This window comes from Chelon labrosus, assembly GCF_963514085.1.
Source record: "Chelon labrosus genome assembly, chromosome: 20".
Taxonomy (NCBI): Eukaryota; Metazoa; Chordata; class Actinopteri; order Mugiliformes; family Mugilidae; genus Chelon; species Chelon labrosus.
Window position 1 is genome coordinate 5,985,503 of NC_140353.1, and position 23,903 is coordinate 6,009,405.

A 23,903-nucleotide genomic window follows, 5' to 3' on the forward strand; every position below is an offset into this window, starting at 1 on the left:
GTATAGATGTTTAGGACACAACTTCAGATATAGCAAATATAACCAGGTTCTGCAAGTACTATTTTGAAATACTAGTATTTCCTTTTATGTTCTACATTGGTATAGTTACTAAGATCTGTAAGATACTGCTTATCTAGTTTTAATTGTCAGTCATGTGTTGTTCCCCTTTTAAAAAACAATGAGATGGTTTTAAAAATAAGTCAAATAAAAAAAAAATACAGTGTATGTCTGAAGAATCCAAGTTTATTTCATTCATTCATTCATTCATTTTCTGTAGCCGCTTGTGCTCTGGGGGGTCGTGGTCCACACAAAAAGGCCCCAGTCGGTCTGGATTCGAACCCAGAACCTTCTTGCTGTGAGGCATCAGTGCTAACCACCATGCAACTGTGCCGCCCCCAAGTTTGTTTCATAAAACATTCCTTCCCTTCTTTGTAATCACCTCCTTTTTTGTGGATAACTGAAGGACCTTGAACCCTACGTGGAGATCCCCTTGATTACACTTCTTAATTTTATATTTACTAAATAAAACTCCAACTCGTTTAGCTACAGCAGTACAATACTTGTTTATTTTGTGGAGGGTTGTGGAGCTCCATCTTATCCCAGCTGCTGTCAAGCAAGAGGCAGGTCAAACAACCATCCAAAATCTCACATGCACACATATAGTAAATAAATGTAGAATATATCATATGCTTAATTCTCAACATTTTACAATAGTGCAGAATGAAGCCACTACAGAACTTCATTATTTTGCGTTTATATAAAAATATGTGTATTCTCTTTTCTTTGTCACTGAGTCATTTCAGTTCTTGTCATTGTTTTGTAAAGGAGTATATTTACTTCTCACCACACAATGATGGATCCAGTATAGCGATAGTTGTAATGTTAATAAAAGCGTAATGGTGACATCTAGTGTACAATTAGCAGAACTACATGACACTGAAATATTTCCAGGAAATGACAGTTTATTAGACACATCTGGGTAAAACTAACATAGACCTAAGAGTCCTGCAACGACTTCTACCCTCAAGAAGCTTATGATGTTGAGTTTTTGTTGAAACAGTTTTGGAGAGATGTTGATGCGACTATTACTATGCGATCCTGGTTTTGGAGAAAGCTGTTTGTGCGGCTGAGGAACTGTTTTTACCTCAACTAACAGGAACTGATCACTTTCCAGATATGCGGCCTGTATTGCCCAATAATCTTCAGCAAAACAAAATGATTTCAGAACATTTAGATATTACACAAAAGCAACTAAATTTAATTTTAGACATGTTTTCTCACAGATTAATGATATATGAGTCATTGAAGTAGTAAGTATATCATTCCTGAATTGTTAAAATCATAATATATACATTTTTATGTGATACTTAAAATTGTTGTATTGTGTGGCATGTGTATTTTGATTGTCAAATTAACTGGTAAGTGTATTTTATAGATAAACAATAAATGTATTAAAGCAAAAAGAACAATTTATATGCAAAACGTGTGTAGGATTATTTAAAAAAAAATCATGCTGAGGCAGGACTACTCATACTCACCATTATTTTATTTGCAAAATTCGGTCGTTCGATTTTTCACATTCTGACCTTTGACACAAAAGTGTACGAGGGACATTGAACGCAGCACCAGCCTTCAAAGAAGGCGGGATCATGTGTCGCTGCCCCAAAACAATCCAATCAGAGGCCAGATCCTCACATAGCAACACCAATCAGCGAAGAGGGACTGCCTGGTTGCGAAGGTAGTGGTCGCGGTGGTGTGCTGGAAGAAGCAAGTGTTTCCTCTGGGTTTGCTTGCTGCCAGGTTTAGTAACAATATTCTGCCAATATCTCTGTCCAATCTGGCGCCGAACTCACAGGCGTTCATTTTAGTTGTTACATGTTTTACTTTCCGCATGTTAATACTGCAAATTATCTTAGGAGGTGAGCCTAATCTTGCCTGAAAAAGCGTCTTTGGACTCAATCGGGGCACGAAATTACGATGCCATCCCCGATGGAGGGATCTTCCAGAGAAGGTGACCTGTTTACTGTGAAACATGAGCTGAAAAATGGTAAGTTAGCGGCGAGCTGCTGGAACTCAAAAGCAGTGCAGTTTATTTGGCATTTATCGTTTGGGTACACGTGTCCGCAGATATATTTTAGCTGGGCTAGCTTGGAGGAGCCAACTGTCAGTGTCAACGGTCGTGTAGTAGTAACCGCTAACATTAACGTTACCCAAGTTCGAAAATGGCAGAGGAAGGCTAACGCTGTCCGGCTGTCTCTATTACTTGTAACGCTGCTGCCAACAAACGTCACCTAACCGTGTTATCAACGCGAGCTAACTGCTAACGTTACTTATTAAACCGTACTCAACCCGGGTAATAACATTAGCTTAAGCTAGTTGTTAACATGTAACCAGGTCAAAGCCACTGGAGACATTGGAGAAGTTTATGCCATTGTCACGGCTCAGGTGGAACAGAATAAGTTTTCCTGTTATTGTCTGGTCGTGTTAGCGGTTACAGCTAACTTCTGCTTAGTCGGCGAAGAGCAGGATCAGCTGCAGGGATGTCAAGGCTCAAACGTTAGCCTGGGTTAACTCTGCATGTTGTCCAGATGTTTAAATCGGCTGTAATGAAGGCTAAAGCCATGCACGAATAATTCTGCTGAATTGTGGCATAGAGGGACTCGGTGTTGACGTGTTGCAAAAATAAGATTTCCAAAAAAAAAAAGCCAACAGGAAATACTGTTAGGACCCTTAAATATCTGTAAATGAGATGTCAGCGCTTGTGCAGAGGGCTGCTCAACCAAGTTGGACACTGCCTCCGTTACAACTGGTCTGTAATGACACAGTGCTGCTGTTCAGGCTGCAACATGACTGTGCTGCACCCCGATTTACTGCCCTGCCCTAAATATGCAGTTTGTCTAGTTGTCTTTTTTTTTTTTTTTTTTCTCCTCACAGAGAGTGTTAACTGCACTGTCAGCATTCTTTTGCTTTGAACATTTACTGTGAACAGAATATATCAAAATAAAAGTATAAACACACTAAGCCCATCATGTTGAGACCTGTCTCCTTTTTGAAGTTAACTCGGCCGTCTCAAGCACATTGTGATCCCTGGGATCTAAATCTTCCCGCTAGATATTTGCAGGATTCTTCTGTGCATTATTGCAAAAATACACAACCTTTCCAGTTCATTAGGTACAGTAGTAATAACGTATTCTAATACAACATTCCTGCACTAAATCTTAGCATTATGAAGTTTATAGTATTCAGCATTTGTTTAAAATAACAGAGAGCTGTTGATGTGACTGTCTTTTCATTTTGGAGGCTGTGGTTTGTAGTGCAGTTGAATTGTATTGTGTTGCACCGAAACATGTTTCTGTTATCTTGACAGTCCTATTTTAGTCAGCGGGCTAGGCTAAACAGAAACCCTTGATTCAATACAGTTTTAACACAATTGTGCTTAATCATACAGTTGAATTACTTCAATGCAAACCTTGTTTCAACATAAACCGAACATTGTAACAGACTTTAGTGCAGGATATTAGAATACATTTCTTTTCACTAGTGTACCTAGTCTCAAGGTATTATATTATTCTTCGTTTGTTGTTGTTGTACTAATGCTTTACACAACAAAAGCAATATCTCCTCTTCCCAACGGAGAATGTTCTACTAAGTTTGAGTTCATATCCTATGTTGGCTTTTGAGGAATACACAAATTAAAGTAAATTTGTTTTAAGGAACATGTCCCTCGTGTAAACTGAAGAAGTTCCTCTTGTCTAACGTTAGTGCATCATTTGGTTAGGCGCCTCTGTCGGTCTATTAATAAACGCCATAATCAAACTTGGCCTTGGCGGGGTGAGCCTGACAAGGGTGTTATGCAACCTGACTCTCTGACCTCAAATTGGAAGGACGGTGTTGTTGTTTGGGGACGATGCAGCACACGCGCTCCAGTTGCCTGACGGTTGCAGAATTTCTTCTTGTGTGTAACGGCGGAAGAGATGAAACGAGCCGCTTTAATTGCTCAGTAGCCTATTTTCAGAGTGTGAGACAGAAGGAATGTGTTCGCTACACTGGACATTCAAGTCCAAGAGCGTGCTGAACTCGGTCAGCTGTAGGGAGACCGTGATTTAGAAAGACACCGGGAGTGTGTGCTGAAGATCTTTGGTGGAATATAATGACCTTTTGCTGGTTAGTGTGCAGTTGAATGAAGGATTATCATGTACATGTACAAATATTTTCTGACGCCTTTAGATTTTTAAGTAGTCATGCACACGTTCTCTGTAATATTTGTTCATCTTACTGCTTTTATTAAACAAATTCAACGTTACAGTTCTACCGGTCTGTGGCCGTTGGCTTCGCAGTCGCCTCTTTTAAACTGCTGAATTGCTGATCCTCCAGTTTGAAGTTCTGCAGCCTTGCAGCCTCGGAGTCTGGGTCTTGGTTTTCTCATATCATCATGGCCAAGAGTCTCTTTGCATCAGAATACAAGACTGCATTATTTAAAGCATGACAAGCTAGAAAACAGAAACTGTGCAGCATCCCAGATGTGCCCTCTGGTAGCCGTGGTTAAAAACAAACAACTGATCAATCTCAGATGTTTTGGGATTTTATAAACTATGCAGTAAGAATGGCTTCACTGTTTCTGCCTCAAAGCTGGTCATTCTATCAGTAAACCCACTGCTCACTAGCATGGTGGTTAACTAAGCAATGTTTCACGTTGTTATTTTGGAGAAGGAACAGTTTCTTTAACGAAGCTGACCCTGCACTTTTCTATAGTAAATGCTCTGCTCTGATATAGAGGTGTTGTAACTTTAGCCATACCAGTTGCTTCATAAATGCTTCTTATTTACCTGTTACACACACACACACACACACACGCTCATTCATCAGTGGTGGCAGAGATGCCATGCAAGGTGCTAGTCTGCCATCAGGAGCCAGTCAGGCTGCAGTGTCTTTTGGCTTGTAGAGGTGCTGAGGATCAAATTCACTCCACCATCTGAACAACAGCAGTCCCTAAATAATAATCTGCATACACAACTTGTCCCTTTTTCCATCACTAATATCTGTTTTTTTAGCTTTTATCCATTGTTATTCTCATTGTCTAATTTGGCACCAGTCAGGTAATTAGCTGAACTGGTAGGGCTATGAACCAGAGCACGAGAGAAGAAATGGAAGTGATGAAAGTAAACACACTTGTTTTTCCATTTTTCTTCAATCTGGTCATTTAACCACATAAAATATTTTCACGACATGGTCATTTAGAATTAATCAACCCCTTCCTAGCGTCAGTAATTGTAGCTTTTCCTTTTGAATGACGAATACAGGCTACTGCCACCTGCTGGTATGAAGAGTTAATTCCTTTCACACAACCACAGAACATACAGTGTGGCTTCAGTCTTTACAGTGTGTTGAAGTGCATCCTTTTGGTTCAGAAACCGGCGATGCCAGGCACACTCAGCCTTTGTTTCCTGTAGTTCTTTTCGGTAGTTTGTTTGGTGTGACCATAACTTAATGCAACTGCAAACAGTACGGCTTTTAGTGTGTAGAGAATGAAGTTTCCTGTGTTCCTGTTAGCTTTAGATGGTCACTCGGTTTTAATATATGTACTGTGGAACAGTAACGTTTCAGTTCCATGTAGACACGAAGAATAAACTTTGATGTAGAACTTTTTAGTCAGAATGACCTTTAAGGGTGTTTTCCTAGTGTGTCTTTGCATGTTTGTTGTCATTCCAGCCATCTTTGTTGTGTTGTATGAACAAATTAATCTTGTTTCTCCTCTGCCTTCAGCCAACCTGACGGGCCACGTAGAGAGGGTGGGCATTGAAAACTTTGAACTACTTAAGGTGCTGGGCACAGGAGGTGAGTAAACTCTTGACCTTAGACGCTCTCTCTGAGCAACTTATGACATTTAGCAGATGGCGAGCATACCAGTGTGGCATCCGATATTCTGTGCGTCTGGAATGATAACCGTTTCATACCAGTCATTTCTGCTGAAGCCTTTTGGTGAACTTTGCCCTCTGTCCTTGTTTGTTCTCGCCACCAGCGTACGGCAAGGTGTTCCTGGTGAGGAAAGTGAGCGGCCATGATGCGGGGAAGCTGTACGCCATGAAGGTTTTGAAGAAGGCCACTATCGTACAGAAGGCAAAGACGGCTGAGCACACGCGGACGGAGCGGCAAGTGCTGGAGCACATACGCCAGTCTCCGTTCCTTGTTACACTTCACTATGCCTTCCAGACGGATACCAAACTGCACCTGATTCTCGGTTAGGATATTTCTTGTGGTTTTTCGTGCTTTGCAGAAAATTTTTGGCCCGTAGAAAGAAACTGATTTCCCCCAGCTGTTTTGACTGAAACCTGTGTTATCTTGCCTTATAGATTATGTTAATGGGGGGGAGCTCTTCACGCATTTGGTGCAAAGGGTGCGGTTTAAAGAGCAAGAAGTAGCCCTGTACAGCGGAGAGATTGTATTGGCACTAGAACATCTACACAAGGTAACCCCAGGGTACAACAAGTCTCTGTGCCTGCTCACAGGTTGTCTATTGCTGCTTACATGCTTTCTGTTTTTGTTTCGTCGTCTTGTTGCAGCTCGGAATTGTCTATCGGGACCTGAAACTTGAGAATATTCTGCTGGATTCACATGGTCATATAGTCCTCACTGACTTTGGCCTTAGTAAAGAATTTGATCAGGTACAGTTTGTGTTAAGTAAACCTCTCAGGATGTATAATTAAGAATCAAAACTGATGCTTTTTCTTTTAAAGGCCTCTAAAAATCTGATGACAGTAGGTGTTTGCTGCTAGGCCACTGTCAATGGAATCTGATAAACTCCTAATAAATAATGCATAGAAATCTTTTTTTTAACTTTATCTTAGATCACAGATATTTTTATGCTGAGATATACAAAGACTAAGAGTCTAAGTCATGCTCCTGGCCACGTGCAGGCATTTTACATGTATTTTGTGTCTTATTTGTCTCATGGAAGGGTTCAATTGATGCTTTTGCATGTTTTTTTTAAATCAGGTGGAAAGGGCTTTCTCTGTCTGCGGAACCATTGAATATATGGCTCCAGAAATTGTGGAGGGGGGCGAGTCTGGACACGACAAGGTAAATCATACTTGGATGTTTTACGCCGTTGCCTGTTTGATCAAATCAAGCAGCCCAGACTCCTCTCTGTACTCGCTGAGTTTTTTCTTGTAGCCCGTTAAGCCAAAGTCACGCGTGGCTGCTTTCGTTCATTCCAGGCGGTGGACTGGTGGAGCCTTGGCGTGTTGATGTACGAGCTTCTGACTGGTGGATCGCCCTTCACCGTTGACGGAGATGAGAACTCTCACACAGACATTGCCAAGTATGGATTCTCTCTGATCATCAGCCGCGGTTTTGCAGCTAGCGTTTGAGTTGTAATCACTCTGCAGCGCTCACCATATCTGTCTTTGCACATCACAGGAGGATTTCCAAAAAAGATCCTCCGTTCCCCAAAGACATGGGACCACTGGCCAAAGACGTAATCCAGCGACTCCTCATCAAAGATCCAAAGAAGAGATTAGGCTCGGGTCCTAATGGAGCAGAGAATGTGAAGAAACATCCCTTTTATCAGGTACATCTCGTTGCCTTTCTTGAACATTTCCCAAGAGTTAGAAAAATTTAATCGCATGCACAGACAAAGAAAAATGGGACAACATTCAGAAAAACTGAGCATTTGTGTTTTTCTTCTTTGAACTCACTTTAGAAAATTAACTGGGAGGACTTGGCAGCTAAGAAGGTGCCCGCACCGTTCAAGCCAGTGATTCGAGACGAGCTGGATGTAAGCAACTTTGCAGACGAGTTCACAGAGATGGACCCAACCTACTCCCCTGCCGCTCTGCCCCAGAACTGTGACCGCATCTTCCAGGTGGGAGGGAGGAGAGGGAACGGATATCAGACAACCAGACTGTGTTTTGTTGTGACTCACGGTTTTGTTGTTTGCAGACAGGAACATTCCTTTGTGCTCCTCGCAGGTCATCGCACAGGACGGCGTTTATATCTGCATCCGCTTTGTGCTCGGTGTTTGTCTGGGCTTTGGTTGCAGGCAGTGTGAAATGTTGACAAGGATGGAAAAAAACGCTTTATACATTACCCACTTTTTGTCTGCGACTATATTTGACATACTCCACCGCAATTGAAGTAATCAAGTGAAGTTTTGAATATCCTCAAAGGGTTGCTGTAAGTCAACATGAGTCTGTCTGTGTGCATTGGTATTCAAATTGACTAAAGGGCCTTTTATTGAAGTAATTGCTGCCATATGCAGCTCTTATTGAAGTAACAGATGTGAATGACTATTTTTGATGTAGCTTTGAACCATAATATGGCCCACAACTCCATGCCAGCTGATGGCTGTCTGATGTATTGCATGAAATTTCAACTCTGATTGCCTTCTGGATCCTTGAGCTTGGTAGATCAATAGATCCATTAACGGGCTTCTCTCATGGAATAAAAGGTTACACTTTGAGAGCATCACCACGTCTGTCTCGGTTACGCCTTCAGCCTTTGATTGCCAACTTCATCTTGGCTTTTTTCGCTCTCAGCTGCCATTCACATAGTCTGAAATTTTGTGGTCTTTATAATTTGCAAGCCTAGCAATCTCTGAGATAACGACAGCAATCCCAATTTTAAACCGTGCACTTGCTCCCCCGCGGTGCCTCACAAAACAAAATTAAAATTGCATTAAGAGCGCCAAGATGTAATTTCACAGCAGAGCAATCAAATATTCAAGCCTGGCAATTTAGGGCATCTCATTCATTCAACATCCATCCTTCCGTCCATCCATGGCTGTCACTACATACCACACAGCTGTGTGTGTGTCGGTGAAAAAGAGAGAGAGAGAAATTAATGCCAGCTCAAAGCTCTGGGCTCCCCACAGCTGGAATTAAGCAGTGACAGGTCTAACAATAGGAACAGCTGGACAGAGCTGTCACTCACATATGAACAGAATTGGCCTTATTGTGGAGCTGACATGTTGGTTTAATATAGTAACATTGAAAGACATTTTTTTACAGTAAGTGCAGTCTCTCTGAAGCTTTTAACTGCAGCAAATTAAGTTTTCTTTTCTTCTGTCATATAGTTCATCCCTCACTTTATGTCTTAGTAATATGCAAACACCTAGAGCTTTGTTTTTTTGTGTTTAGGGATACTCTTTCATGGCCCCCTCCATCCTGTTCAAGAGGAATGTGGTGATGGATGACCATGTCCAGCTGTGTGGGGGCTCTGAGAGGCCAGGCTCTGCTGCGGTGGCCCGCAGCGCCATGATGAAGGTAAGATGAATGGACTTGGATCCCCCAGCACAAACACACTTAAGCTAATGGCTGCTGTCACAGACAGATGAGATTTTTTCCTTCCTCTCCATTCTGCTAGGAAGTTTTTATTTTTTTTTCTGTCTTGTTTTACGGCTCTCAGATTCTGCTTTCAGGCCTAAGCCTGTTTATTTAATGATGTTTGTTCATGGACGCACTTGTATGTCTGCAGCATAATGCTTTTTGAGATGGTAGCAGTGCATTGCTTTTTGTGAGCTCATTTAGTTTCAAGCTCTCTCACCAACATCCTGAGTACCTGTCTGTGTAGATATGTTCTCTTGATATGACTGATGTTGATGAAATTGAAGTTTAGTCATTTTTTTATTTTCTTAAGAAATTGTTTAATTAATCAGTTAAATATTCGAATGAAAAAGCAACTTAGAATTTTGAGTTAAATTTAAACTTCAGTTTAAACTTCACAGTCACACTTTTGTCATTTATGGCTTCGACTCTTTAGAAATGGGAAGTCCTATCTGAGCTGTCAGACAGCTTTTTTTCTCTAGATGTACTAATTCCAATAAAACCTCAGCTCACTTCACTTTATAGTAGTTGTTTTTATCATTTCCTGTTTCAAACAGGAAGCCAGTAAACCTTCTCTTTTGCCTCGTCTTAAACGTTTTAGTTTACATCTGTGAGTTGAGATTTTTAGTGGCCTTTACGTTTCTCTTCTTGTGTTCAGAATTACAGAGCAAGAGAAGTTTACTAGGTTCCTAATAAAATGAAGCAGACAACTGTATGGTGGTATACTTAAAAAAACAAAAACCGTTATGATCTTTAAAACTGGAGCAACAGAAAAACACATTATGAGTGGAAAGTGGGACAAGAGCGAGGTGAGCTATGGGGTTTCTGGCTCTTGTCAGTTGTAACTGAATTAGGTTGCATGTTTAATAAAATGCTCTATATTTATGACCTCCAGAGCAGACATAAATTTGAGAAGCTTTCAAAGACTCCTGGATAAATGGTGTTTTTGTGTAAAGGATGGAGATGATGAGGGAAAAAGAAGAAAGAAGAGAAGCAAGGAAGGAAAAGTTTACCAAGCATATAAACTGTAGCTTTAGTGTTCTCTGTAGGAAAGATGAAAGCAGCCAGAGATGATAGTAAACTAAATGGCAACTGCAGGGGCTTACAAATCTGTTTTATTACAAACAATCAACATATAGTACACTCGACAATAGTTTAAGATGATTTCATCTGAGTCATTTTAGATAATCCCTTAATGGGGTCTGGTGTTGCCTCAGAGTTCACATTTGTATTTGACCTGACAACTTGTTTCGCTCCCTTGTTTCCCTCTGCAGGACTCGCCTTTCTATATGAGTTATGAGATGGACCTGAAGGACAGCGCTCTGGGAGAGGGTAGCTTCTCCATCTGTAGGCGGTGCACACACAAGAAGACCGGGCAGAAATACGCAGTCAAGATCGTCAGCAAGAGGTACAAGCTCACAGGCTGCTCTATCAGATGTGTTTGGCTGTGTGGTATGTTTACAGTTCCATTGCATCAGCCTCCTTCTCACACTCACACCGGTAGAAACTGGGCCTTGCTTAACCAACTCTAGCAACTCTTACAAAAATATTAAAGCGATAAAAGAAAAAAGAAAATATTTGAACTGATTATGTGTTTCAGATTTGATTTTATTTGCTCTGACAGATGACTGCTCACAAACCTGATTCCGTCGCCCTCCGAATATGCTTTCATCATGTGTGTTGACCGTAGTCTTACACTTCATTCCTCCCCTGACAGTGTGCAACTAAATATTATGGCTCTAATAATAGTGAGCCTCCCTGGGACTGACACAAACACAGTCCCTGAAATCTAGTTAGACATGTTTGGAAGGAAGGAGCATCCCATTTTGCACATCACACAGATCCACTATGCTTTCTATGCCTTGATAAGTTGGCTTGCTGTTGGAACGCGTTGGAAGTTGCCAAAACTATGCTTCAAAAGATCTCATTTTGAAAATGGACTCAAGTACTGTCAGTGATTTGTGGGTATATGTAGCAGAGCTGCTGAGAAAGTGCTAGTGGTTGGTGCTCAAAATAAATCCTGATGTAGTGCATTGGTTGTTAATTTGCTAACATTTAACACAAAGGAACTTCAGTGAGTAGTACCAAGATAGCAACCAAAAACCTCCATCCAACTGTATCAATGTTGTATTTTGTGAATGCTTGTGTTCGCTGTAGGATGGAGGCTCAGACTCAGCGGGAAATCGCCGCCCTGAAGCTCTGCGACGGCCACCCCAACATTGTCAAGTTACACGAAATTTACCACGATCAGGTAAAGTAAATTTCACTGGTTATATTAGCGGCCATCAGTTCTGTTTTCTATTGCTCTCCGCGGAGCCTGCAGCGACTGCAGCCTTATTAAGTCCTGGAACTGGAACAAGGCAGATTAATGGGGATGCTGGTCGCCCTCTGGGTTTTTCTTTATCTCTTCATGTACTGTCCTGTGAACGTCTCTCGGTGTGCTTGATATTTCACAGCAGATTTATTTCTAAACCGCAGCTGTGCTAACCCCCATTTTGTACAGCTGAATAAAAACAACCCAGATTCAGTTGTGTTGCTAATCGAGCCGCACAATTAACGCAAACTGTATGATCCAAACGTAGCTTACCACGGGTTTAGGGAAGGTGTGTCTGACTGTGTACAGGTTCATTAACCGTGGTCCTTCATGCCCAGGAGCACCACTTTAGTCCTGATGAGCTCAGTGGGGTTATTACTGTACCTCACAGGCCTGTGACCCAGATCAAAGCAGCGCTGCCTCGCCTCCCCTCAACGACGTCCTGCCTTTGTTCCCTGGATCCAGCGCTAATGAGAAACTCTACCCCGCTGCCCATACACATTATTCTCTTCCCACTTTGTTTGGCCCTTTTCACTTTTACTCAATACCGTTATGGTTTGATCTCACCATCATGAGATCAAGGATGGGCTGTTTTTGTCCGTTTTTATTATGCAACTCAAAAAAAAAAACTCTGTCCACCATTTCACACATCAGCTGTTATCTGCTTGCTTTTCAGTTTGTGAAAGCAAGATGGATGACACACGAGAAAACAAAACAACTAATTTGTCAATATTTGTTCAACTGCTAAACTTTAAGGGGATGTTTGCGCCAGCTCTACAGTTTCAGAGCCAAAGAATAAAGGTTGGGCATGAGTGTAACATAGGTCAGCAAGAAATGTAAATAAGTTCTTTGTGTTTACTGCAGCTCCACACATACCTGGTTCTGGAGCTGCTCGGCGGAGGGGAGCTGCTGGAGAGAATCCGCAGGAAGCAACATTTCAGTGAAACAGAGGCCAGCCGCATCATGCGCAAACTGGTGTCGGCCGTCAGTCACATGCACGACGTAGGAGTGGTGCACAGGGACCTTAAACCGGAGGTATTGGACTTCTACTCGGCAGGGCTACTGCTAGAGATTTATTTCTGTCTGAGCCCAGTTTGTGTGATGAATACAGACTGACTGGATCGCACACTTTTAAAGCAGAATCACTGTGTTTTTCTGAACTTTGTACAATTTCCCATATTGTCTGCAATCTTCTGCAAAACAAGGCTAAAATTGTTTGACCCTAACATGGGTCCGAAGTACCTGGTCGGTATAATTTAGTAGGCTCTTGAATGGACCCGTTTTGCTGAGCAGAAAAAAAAAAAAATGATTGCTGTCCGTGTGTGGAATTGCTTTGTAGAACCTGCTCTTCACAGACGAGAGTGAGAACTCCGAAATAAAAATCATAGACTTTGGCTTCGCTCGTCTCAAACCGCCAGACAATCAGCTCCTGAAGACTCCCTGCTTCACCCTGCAGTACGCCGCGCCAGAGATACTCAAATACGACGGCTACGATGAGTCCTGCGACCTGTGGAGTCTGGGGGTCATTCTGGTGAGTGGAATGGAGCTCAGGTTAAAGCAAAGAACTGATACAAGATGGGTGTTGAGAGCAATCACAGAAAAGAAAGAAGCATTAGTCGGCTATTTTCTACTCCTCTTACTTAAAAATCACAGGTTTTTTATTTTACATCAGTGTCAACAAATATATTTAAAAAAAGAGAACCCAGTGTGTACAGTGTCCTCTGTACTCCTTTTCATATGTATGTGATCAAACCCAAAACAAATTACAGTTCCTCATTGAGAACAGTGAAGTGCAACAAACTAAATAATATAATTAAATCATGCTGAAAACGCAACACAGTGCTAAAGGACAGAGTGGACGCTGTTATTTAAGATTCATCAATGTAGTTTACAAACAAACTTATACAAGCTTTTTAAAGTTTACATCACTGTAAATAACTGACTGTAGCTTGTAAATTCCTTACAGTTCAGTAATTTGTGCAGTCGTACCTGTAGTCAGCGGTTAATGACTAGGTTGTTTAATGATATAGTCTCACGGACGATAATTGTTGATAATAAATTAGCTTCAGTTTGACAACCCCTAACATTTCCTGCACGTGATTATTATGGATTTTGAAAACGCACACTTTACTTCTAAGATGCAGTGTTCTGCTGGGAAACATTTGGACCTAACATTTGTGTGGACCACCCACCTAGACCAGACCAGATACTCCCACCCCATGGCAATGACACTCCTTGATGGCAGCAGCCATCCCCAGAAGGATGCAGCCTGACACAGACACACACACACAAAAACTGGCCTCCAAATTCACTAGATCCCAAACTGATCAAGTGTCTGTGGGATGATCCACAGAGGCCCCTCCCCTCAACCCATAGGACCCAAAAAATACCATAAGTCTGTGTAATCTTGTTTAGCAGTGGAACCAACTCTAAGATACTAAGAAAGAATTATGGTCCACATTAAATATAAACTTAAAGGGGAACTCCGGCGCAAAATGAACCTGGGGTTAATAACACATGTGTACCGAGTTCGACCGTTCTCTAGTATTTGTTTTCATGTATTTGTTTTGTTAGTCAAATGTGACCAGTTTTCTTGCAAACCGCTATTTAGCGTATAACGCTAGCCTTCGGGGCACACCGACACATAAAAAGAAATCGCTATTTCTATACCACTAACAAGGCTCACAATATCACCACACTTACACGGTAGCATAACTAGGGTCTCTACATGTAAACCGAAGCATTGAGAACTTTGCAAGTATACAGCCAGACGTGAACGGTACTGTGTTCCTTTTTTAATAAACTGCCTGTATACTTGCAAAGTTCTCAATGCTTCGGTTTACATGTAGAGACCCTAGTTATGCTACCGTGTAAGTGTGGTGATATTGTGAGCCTTGTTAGTGGTATAGAAATAGCGATTTCTTTTTATGTGTCGGTGTGCCCCGAAGGCTAGTGTTATACGCTAAATAGCGGTTTGCAAGAAAACTGGTCACATTTGACTAACAAAACAAATACATGAAAACAAATACCAGAGAACGGTCGAACTCGGTACACATGTGTTATTAACCCCAGGTTCATTTTGCGCCGGAGTTCCCCTTTAAGTTTGGATGATATTGATGCTCCTCACAGGCTCTAACGGAACTAAATAACAGATCATTGATTAGCCCTATTCAGGATTCATCCTTCTTTGTGGCGGCTCAGTCTTAATAAGTATAGACCTAGATTAGACTTTCCACAATACCTCAGGAAAGTGACCTGATTATATAAATTTATAATTTATATAAGTCTTTTCAAAATCCACAGCTCAGAGCTCCTCTTTAAAGTTGTTTTTCCAAAACGCTGTTAACTGAAGTGTTTCTAAAACCAAATTAATGTTTAATCAGAAGCTCCACATTCCATTGATATGTTTGCGTTATCCAGTTTATGGATTAAACCCTCGTTGCAGACCATTTTGCTGAAGCAATCAGCTGTTATTTTTAACTGATTCGGGCAGTAGTGTAGGCTTTCAGTGTGTTAAGTGCATGCACACACGTGCATAGATACATGTGTGTGCATGTTCTGCTTAATCTGATTTGCACGATATTCATCTCCTTCCCGTTCAGCACCCCTCAACATCCTGTGGTGAACTGACACAGTTAACGCTCACCACTGAATGAAGAACAACCTGGCCGGCTCTTAGAGCTGGTTATGCTGCGCTCGTATGTGAAGTTGCTTCCAGGCAGCGGAAATGTCATCTTCATTCAACCTTTTTGTGCGTAGCGGAGGGGAATTAGAAGGAGAGGTAGAGAGGGTACGGAGAGGGCACACAGGAGGGGCAGATAGTTGAGAAAAAGATTTCAGTACTTGGCCAGTCATCCATACAGGGACTGGGCTCTATATGCAAGCGCTTCTTTGCACCGTCGCCCCCTGGGGGATACGGTAGTAGTGTGCCTCATGGAGCTTTGATGAAATAGCTACTGACAAGCTATGTGCACAATGCCCTGCGAGCCAAGTGAGCTGAGACAGAGAGAGAGAGAGAGAGGCAAATCATGGCACGACAAATCCTCTGCTGCCAAAAGCCCTGTTCCCAACTACTGTCATTTTAATGAGAAATCCGAGGGCAGATGTAAGCAGGCCAAGGTGAGAGTATCCTGTTCATTCATCTGAGCACAGACCACTCTTCTCTTTAGTGCTGGTTCGGCCACGGTCAACAACGTGGGAGAATGGGGACAGTCGTGATGGGTCAAGAGCACTTTTAAAGCATGCTGTTGTTTTATCAGTAGATGCGTTTAAAGCTCACTGAAGGCTGCATTAACCAAAAAATAAATAAATAAATAAAGCATGTGACATTTGCTTTGTTGTGCAAAATGTTCACATTTACACTATAGATAATTAAACCTGGAAACTGTGTGGTCTTCCTCTTGTTTGCAGTACACCATGCTGTCTGGCCAGGTGCCTTTTCAGTGTCAGGAGAAGAGCCTGACTCACACCAGCGCTGAGGAGATCATGAAGAAAATCAAACAGGGAGACTTCTCTTTTGAAGGAGAGGCCTGGAGAAACGTGTCCCAGCAGGCTAAGGAGCTGATACAAGGTGAGGCCCCATGCTTTTTTAGATTTTAATGGAGTTCTGGTGTAGGGAACTAAGTTTAATACATTTATGAGATTTAGAGAGATTGGCCACAAAAGCAAGGCTGTAGCGTGACATTATAAGAGTTATGCTTGGTTGTCAGGTAAAATGAACAGGCAATTGATTTGTGTCTTTCCAAAGAAATGTGTTCAACAGAGACCGTCTGTGTATTAAAATATATGTTTTGCATGGTCACAGCACACATTACTGTTTTGAATACACGAACCTCACCAGCTTGTTTACATTTGCATCGTGGTTTAGACTACAGTAGCACTCAGGTAGCACCGAGGCCGACCTACCTGAGGAGGAAATCACTTCCTCTCTGTGACTCACCTTTTCTCTCTCACGCTCTAAGAGCCAAAGTTAATTATCTGCTTCCTGTTCCCGCAGAGCTGCTGACGGTGGACCCAAACAAGAGGATTAAGATGTGCAGCCTTCGCTACAACGCCTGGCTCCAGGACGACAGTCAGCTGTCCTCCAACCCACTGATGACCCCCGACATCCTCGGCTCCTCCACTGCCTCCGTCCACACCTACGTCAAAGCCACCTTTAATGTAAGAAGGGTTTGGAAGCAGGCCGTTGTTGGACAGTAGGTCGGAACTTTCCAGGCTGTTGTGTTGAGTAACGGCTGATAAAACTATACTACATTATTTTAAATCAGAATCGGAATACTTTATCGATCCTCCAAGGAAGTTGTTTCATTGCAGTTGCTCGATACAAATATGTAAAAAATTTAAAATACATGAACAAATGCAAATAAAAATAAAATAAAGGCTCCAGGTAAAGTGTTGAACTACTGCTGAAATGATTAGGAATTGGTTAGAGAATTGAAAAGCTAAATAATTGGCTAAAGAAATGATTTTAATTTAATATTTCATAAATAAAGACAAAATTAGAGCCTCATAGCTCATAATTGTGAAAAATTGTTATTCTGTAATAAACAATGAATCAAGCAATCTTAACTGCATCTTAACCAAATAATTTAATTTAGTTTTTATTGATTAAAAACTGGGTTAATAGCACAAATTTGAGTCGTAGTAAAAAAGCGGTAGTAGAATTGATTGATATTGGAGCAAAAACTGACTTAAAGAAGATTTATGGTCAGATACTCGATGTGGCCAGTTTGCCTTCCTCCAGTTACAGTGGGCTCAGCTTCCAGAGCCACATCCTTGTGTGGTTTGACAGAATGAGATGAGATCAATGCATTACTTCTTGGAAAATGAATAATTCACATATATATATATTTCTTTTCTTCTTCTTCTTTTTTTATCCCAGGCATTTAACAAATGTAAGCGGGAAGGTTTCCGCCTGCAGACCGTGGACAAGGCGCCACTAGCCAAGAGGAGGAAGATGAAAAAGACGAGTACCAGCACGGAGACCCGCAGCAGTTCCAGTGAGAGCACCCATTCCTCCTCCTCCTCCTCCCAGTCTCAGGAGAAGACTTTTTCAGAGGGCGACGCCAATCCGCCGCCCTCCAACAACACTCCGCTCACAACCCCTGTCAACACGCCGGTGGCCCTGGGAACGGACTCCGGGCACCAACCAGCACCCCCAGCCTTTGACTTCGCAGAGGGCCAGTGAGACGGCGAGACTGAAAATCCAGATTCAGACGGTTTTCGTGAACCGGAGGAGGATGGCTCGGACCAGCGTAGAGACAGCTCTCTTCTTTTTTTTCTGGTGTCCCTGGCAGCTCTCTGCCTCTGGCTCAATTGCATGGACGTCCGCACGTCTCCAAATCAAGCATGCCGCAGGAGCAGCAACCGTCACCTCAATATCAATCAATCAATCATCACTAGCAATAGCCTATCCTTTGTTTCTCTCTGACTTTCACACACTGTACCAATCAGGGACTGGACCAGGAAGAAGTTGTCACCGGTGTCCTAAATGAAAAGGGCTGCCCTACTGCCCCCCCCTCATCCAGACAGACAATGGAGAGACATCTTCAGTCTTGTCACCCAGTCTCGGTCTCTGTCCTGTCCATTTACCCGTCTTCGTCCGCGTCTCCAGAAGTTTTAAAGGGAAAGTCGTAGTGTTTACACCTCGGGAAGCTTTGTGCTTTTTGTCAAAGCAAGAGAAGAAATGCAGCGTCATGTAAACGTGGGTCCACGTCTCTGCAAGATGGAGCAGGTTATTTATATGTGAATTTTACAGACTGAGATTTATTTATGATAAGCTATATTGTTAACTTATTTATGGTTCGGAGATAATGCATACAGCAAGTCTGTATCCATAAAAAAAAACAAAAAAAAAAACAAGAGAGAGAAGATATTTTGTGTATGTGTATGTGTGTTTCCCTATCAGCTCAAAAGACTGTTTCCATGTACTCATTCATATCTCTTTGTAGTTACACATCAATGCCTCCAGTAGGTTATCAAGAGACAGTTACGTGGTCATTGTGAGTTTATTATTATTATTATAGGCAAGAAGAGATTAAAACCATTAGCCGCTGGTCAACAGTTTTTCCAAATTCCTGTAACCAGTCCTTTTTTTTGAATTTTACAATTATTTATGGAGGCTGTGTACCGTGAAAAAAAAAAAAAAAAAGTCCCACGTCCATGTGGATAAAAGAAGCAACCCTTTTTGTAGGAACAACCAAATGTGGATGTACTGTGTTCAGCCAAATCTTGTGTTTTTATTGTTGTTTGGGGAATAGTGCCGCCTGAAGGGATGCGACCCCACAAGAAGAGCTATGTTTGGCCTCGTTTTTGCTTCCAGTGTGGGAGTTATGACTGCTTAACGTCTCAGCACTGCTGCTGTTCCACGTGGTCTGGTCAGTATTTATCCCAGCGGTGGATTTGCCTTGTGTGGTGCAAGACTTAAGTGTCTCGGTATCACGACGACCAATTGGATTGAGCAGAATGTCCTCAATAGAGAATTTGGATCAGATTAGTGGGGAGGTGAACGCGTCGGGGTAGTTTGAAGTTTCCACTGGGCAGTTTTAAAGAAGGATGGTTGGTGTGCCAAAATGTAACTTGAATCAGATTAGAGGTCACGATTGTAAAGGAGGACAATACATTTTAAACCGATATATCTATATACAGTATATATATATATATATAAAGCAAAAAGTACTTTAAAGCATCTACCCTCAAGGAAAAAGTTCTCTTCAAACCTTTTACTCTTGACGCTGTCCTCGCTCTATTTACCACGTTGTACTGCATGACTGAAATGGTGATCTTTGCACTGTGTGGCAGCTCGCACTTTGAGGCAGATATAGTTAGTATTAAATCCCCAGAGCACGATGTGAACTGAAACATCAACCACTTTTTCCTTGTTTGTTTTTCTTGGGCAGACTCTTTACTTGATCTAGTTTGTTTACTTGCACATTAAAATACCCTTGATTTAAGTTTTATTATTTAAATTTTGATGGATGTATAAAAAAAAAAATAAAAAAAAAGTTACCCTTGTTACAATAGCCTAAATATTCTAATATCCCAGTGTTGCCATACTGGTGTTAGTTGGGACAGTTAGGCGAGTTAAATGCCACGCTCTGCTTGATGTTCGTTACTGATTACGTCTTAGTCTGTTTCCATGGCGGTGCTGTATTTTGTTGACATGTATGGGGGTACTCGGCGTCCATATATGCGAAGCTGCCTGGGAACGGTTTCTCCCGTTCGGTCGAGGAACTCGGTAGTTGGACTGCCGTGTGCTTTTAAACACACTCCCTCATCTTCTTCCATTGCGATGCACTCTGATCCAGAACCAAAGCATTAACTTCAAGGTAGCTGCTTTAAGCTGCATGAGATGAGATTTCCTTTTCATGCAGATATGCAAAGAAATGCCCCGTATCTCACACTTTCTGTTTTGTTCCGTCCCCCGTCTGTGAAACGTGTGAACCTGTAACAGTGTGTTCTCTTCAGAGATATTATCTATAACATCCACATCCAGCGCATTATCACGCTTGAAACTATGCATCTTCCTTTTTTTCGCTGTTGTGTTGCTTTCATCATTTCAAAAAGACCTCATCAAACGGGTTCAAGCATACTGCTTAAAAGGGCGGAACACAATGTACACATGCTGTACTCCCATAGCATCGGCCACAATAGAAACGGCAAAGTAGGATCCATTGCCCCGGTGAAGAAGCTGGGATCCTTGGAGCTAAACACTACAAAGCTCTTGTCTAACTTAGTTCGCATGAGTTCCCCCGTTGCTGCCTCATTAAGCCTCTTTTCTTTTGTTTGGGTGTATTAATAGCTCAAGTGGAGGAAGAGGAAGAGTGTCCTATATTGAGCTCCCCTCTGGGAGCCAGGCTCTATTAGCCGATGTGCTGCAGCGCTGTTTGTTCCAAAGAAAATACCGTCCTCCACTCACTGCCTCCGTGGGACCAAGCTCACTTTCTTTGTAGGGAAAATAACAGCGCATCACTGGAAAGGGTTGGTTTAGGACCAGCGTCTCTCGGGGCTGATTTTCAAACTAGGCTCCCCACCCTTTGATGAACAACTTGTTCACCGCTATAAGGAAGAGAGAGAGACGGAGGGAGGCCGGTTTTGAGGTCCTCTTGTCTTTGATACTTTTCCCTGGAATTTTAATGAAAGTTCCCTCTCAGCCTACAGTGCTTCCTCTTTTTTTTTTCTTCTTCTTCTGTTTTTTTAAGGTTGAAAACATCACACCTAATGAGCTAAACCTTTGTACAGTTCTGAAACATAAATTAGAGGGCTTCTAGTAACTGTTTTGTATCAAGCCAAAACAAAAAAAAAAAAGAAAAGTTGGCTTGGGATGTTTGTGTGTGCTGTGGCGTCCGTCGTGTGTGCGATTAAGAGGCAGATATTGAAGGTGACATGTTGCACTGAAAGCATGGCTTCTCAGTTGGGCGCTTTTGTGCATGCATCGTCTGTGAAAGTCATCATTTCTTTGGGCAGATGTTGCGGCTAGCGTGTGTTGTTTTTTTGTTGTCAGCATTTACGATGAATATATATATATATGTTTGGAGCTGTCCATGGTGCTGAACTGCCCCAACCCTTTTCACTATCGAGGCGTAATAATGTGATTCTTTAAAGAAGCAAATCCACCAGTACTTTGAAATGCTGTCAAGTAGCTGAGCTAATTGGGAAGAGCGTGCTTCAGGTAAAATACACACAAGCACGAATTGGTGCGAAGATCTTGAGTATCTATTGTGTTTGTTGTAAAAAATGTCCACACGTTGGACGCAGCTTCTATCGACCTGACTCAGACGTAGCAAAAATATTATGAATAAATGGTTGAAATGTGCAGCTTTTGCTTCTATAAATAATTTTTTTAGCATGAACCAAAACCAAAATCTCTGTCTTGTACGAAAATCTAACATTGATTTACACTCACTGGCCAGTTTATTAGGTACACTAGTGAAAACAAATGCATGTCACTGTAACGGTCCTTCACTAAAGCCCCCTCTATGACTGTTCAGTTTCTGTTTGAAACAGTGTAAGAATGCTGGTAATTCAACTGTATGACGACTGAAATAGGGTTGCCAAAATAATAGAAACAGGTGTCAGTACAGCACAGTTCAGTAGCTCTACAAACATAGCCTCCAAACTGAAAACGTAGTTGAATCAACAGCTCTTGCAGTTATTTTTAACAAATGCTGAATACCAGGACCTTCATGGAGCTAAGATTTAATGGAGTACTGTTATATATACTGTAATATAAGGATGTTTTCACTAGTGTGCCTAATGTTTTGGCCAGTGAGTGTATAAAGTTAATGTCAGGTGAATGTGAATTCATAAAAGCGTGTGGTCAGTCAAGAAACGGTCATAAACCACTGACTTAAATAGTCACTTTAGTTTAATTACAGAGCGAATAAAAACGTGTCAACAGTTCTCATTGGCCACAATAATCCCTGTGCTCTTGTCTTACTCTTGATTCCTGCAGAAAACTCCAGTGTTTAGTATGAAGTTGACAACAGACATACGTGAAAATCTGTTTTGATTCGCGGAGGGAAGCTGAAGCCTTCGCATGCACAGTTCAAGGGACGTTAAGCATCTTCATCCACATCGTCACCGCTGCATGTGCTACCGCTTGACTCCTGTCTGTTTTCACTGTCATGTTGTTGTTGTTGTTGTTTTTTTTACTACTACTACTTTACTAAGTACTGTAGCAGTGAATCCCTTTCAGATTGGTCAATACTAAAACCGTATCAAAACAAATTAAGCTTTAAGGGCAAAACTTTGCACTTATGTGTTTGAATCTTTTGTAAGAAGAAGGTGACCTCTTTGGTTTTTCGTGCAGATGTTGAACTTGCTCATCGGTCTGTTTCTGTTGATCGTGCGACATTTTTAAGATACTGTAATAGAAACCTCAACACCGGATGGTACTTCAACTTCAGAGATGTGCGTACCTGCTTCTTAGGGCACTGTGAAAATCATCATTCAGGTCTTTAGGCACACCGTTGATAGTACTAAGAATAAACCTTGATTTGCTTCAATAAATTGCTTTACTTGCTGGCTGACGACATCTGTACATTTTGAAAACCTGAACACCAGACGTGATGAGTCTTTTAACAGATCCTTGGCTTAGTCGTATTTTCAAGTGTATTTACATCATTGCCGAAGATATTTTGTGATACCAGGATTTGTGTGTATGTCGGAAAGGACAATAAATGTACAATTTCCTGTTCATTTGTTGGTTGTTGGTCATTCTGAGTTTAGAGGCATGCTATTTCAGCAGGCGGCCTTTAGATGGCAGCGTTTAATAGATTATCACAGAGAACTGTTCGCTGAGCAGAATGAACTTCATTCAGCCTTAGATTAAACAAATATAAGCTTCTTTTTAATATATCTAAAAAATAAAAGATAATTTTTCTATGTTGTCTTGCAGGGCTAGAGCTTTACAGCTTTTCTTAGTCAAATAAATTAATACTTAAAACCAAATTAAGATGATTTGTGTCTTAATATAACACTATAAATATACATTTATCTTATTTTTATGCTCTGATTCAGTTGGTCACGTAAGCTAGGCCTGACCAAATGTTTCCAGTCACTTTTAAAAAAGTAGTTTTAAGATATATCTACAGGATATTTAAGATAAATGTAATGATATAAGTCCTACAATATGAATAATGACGATTAAAATATTGCCGAATGGTTAGCTTTTAGTGTTTAAATAAGACAATGTTTAGAGTTTGTTTTTTGTTTTTTTCTCCAGACTTACAAATAAAACTACAATTAATAAAATATATATCTTGATATGCATGTAGTCAAAAACAATAAACTTTCAAATTCATACTTGAGGAGTTAGAACCAGCGATATTTTTGCAGTTTTTCTTTTTTCTCAAAATCACTTTTGACGGCTTTTGATTTGATCTTTAAAACTGTTGCTCAGGTTTCAAAAAAGTGTTGCAGCTGTACTACCATTTACTAACAGGAGAGGAAGCCCTTTGCTCCTCAGTCAGCTGGACTATGACCCGAGGTCAAATCAGTCTGCGCTGTTGAGGAGTCACATATTTCAGCAAGTAGACACGCACGATGTAGACATACAAATAAAATCAGAGCAGTATCACGCCCTGATTTATCATTGGTATCATGTAAAAACATGCTAAAGTTGTCTATTAAATCAACACTTTGGTGAATGACTGTTTCCCTTCTATAGCCACTTTAATGCAAGTCAGTGGGGAAGGTCGTGTTTTTGAGGTGGCTTCTGCAGGACCCGGTCAGACTGATATGGTAGCGCTGCATAATATTTAAAAACA

The 23,903-nt window shown here is 41.4% G+C and overlaps 1 protein-coding gene across 4 annotated transcripts; it reads left to right on the forward strand.

Moving 5' to 3' along the window:
- The first annotated feature begins 1,528 nt into the window (after nucleotides 1–1,528).
- rps6ka5 (ribosomal protein S6 kinase, polypeptide 5) lies at nucleotides 1,529–22,833 on the forward strand. Of its 4 annotated transcripts, none has more exons than XR_014699655.1 (18): nucleotides 1,529–2,047; nucleotides 5,764–5,835; nucleotides 6,020–6,238; nucleotides 6,351–6,466; nucleotides 6,561–6,662; nucleotides 6,994–7,077; nucleotides 7,215–7,318; nucleotides 7,417–7,567; nucleotides 7,700–7,861; nucleotides 9,135–9,260; nucleotides 10,595–10,728; nucleotides 11,478–11,571; nucleotides 12,499–12,669; nucleotides 12,974–13,165; nucleotides 16,045–16,204; nucleotides 16,631–16,794; nucleotides 17,516–18,367; nucleotides 18,894–22,833. XR_014699655.1 is itself a non-coding variant. In XM_084568857.1 (18 exons), the coding sequence occupies exons 2-18, from the start codon at nucleotides 1,978–1,980 to the stop codon at nucleotides 17,819–17,821; spliced, it is 2,427 nt and encodes an 808-aa protein (XP_084424983.1). In that variant the 5' UTR covers nucleotides 1,529–1,800; nucleotides 1,917–1,977; the 3' UTR covers nucleotides 17,822–22,833. The 4 variants fall into 4 exon arrangements, 2 of the variants coding, with proteins under 2 accessions (XP_084424983.1, XP_084424984.1); XR_014699656.1 differs by having other exon boundaries at nucleotides 22,088–22,833; XM_084568857.1 differs by having other exon boundaries at nucleotides 1,529–1,800; nucleotides 1,917–2,047; nucleotides 17,516–22,833.
- The last annotated feature ends 1,070 nt before the right edge of the window (nucleotides 22,834–23,903 follow it).

Excerpts from the sequence above, each read along its gene's own strand:
- rps6ka5 (XM_084568857.1), top strand. The coding sequence starts at position 1,978 with ATGCCATCCCCGATGGAGGGATCTTCCAGAGAAGGTGACCTGTTTACT. Across the intron at positions 7,319-7,416 it reads TCTCACACAGACATTGCCAA|GAGGATTTCCAAAAAAGATC; the intron begins GTATGGATTCTC and ends TGCACATCACAG. Across the intron at positions 16,205-16,630 it reads GGCTAAGGAGCTGATACAAG|AGCTGCTGACGGTGGACCCA; the intron begins GTGAGGCCCCAT and ends CTGTTCCCGCAG.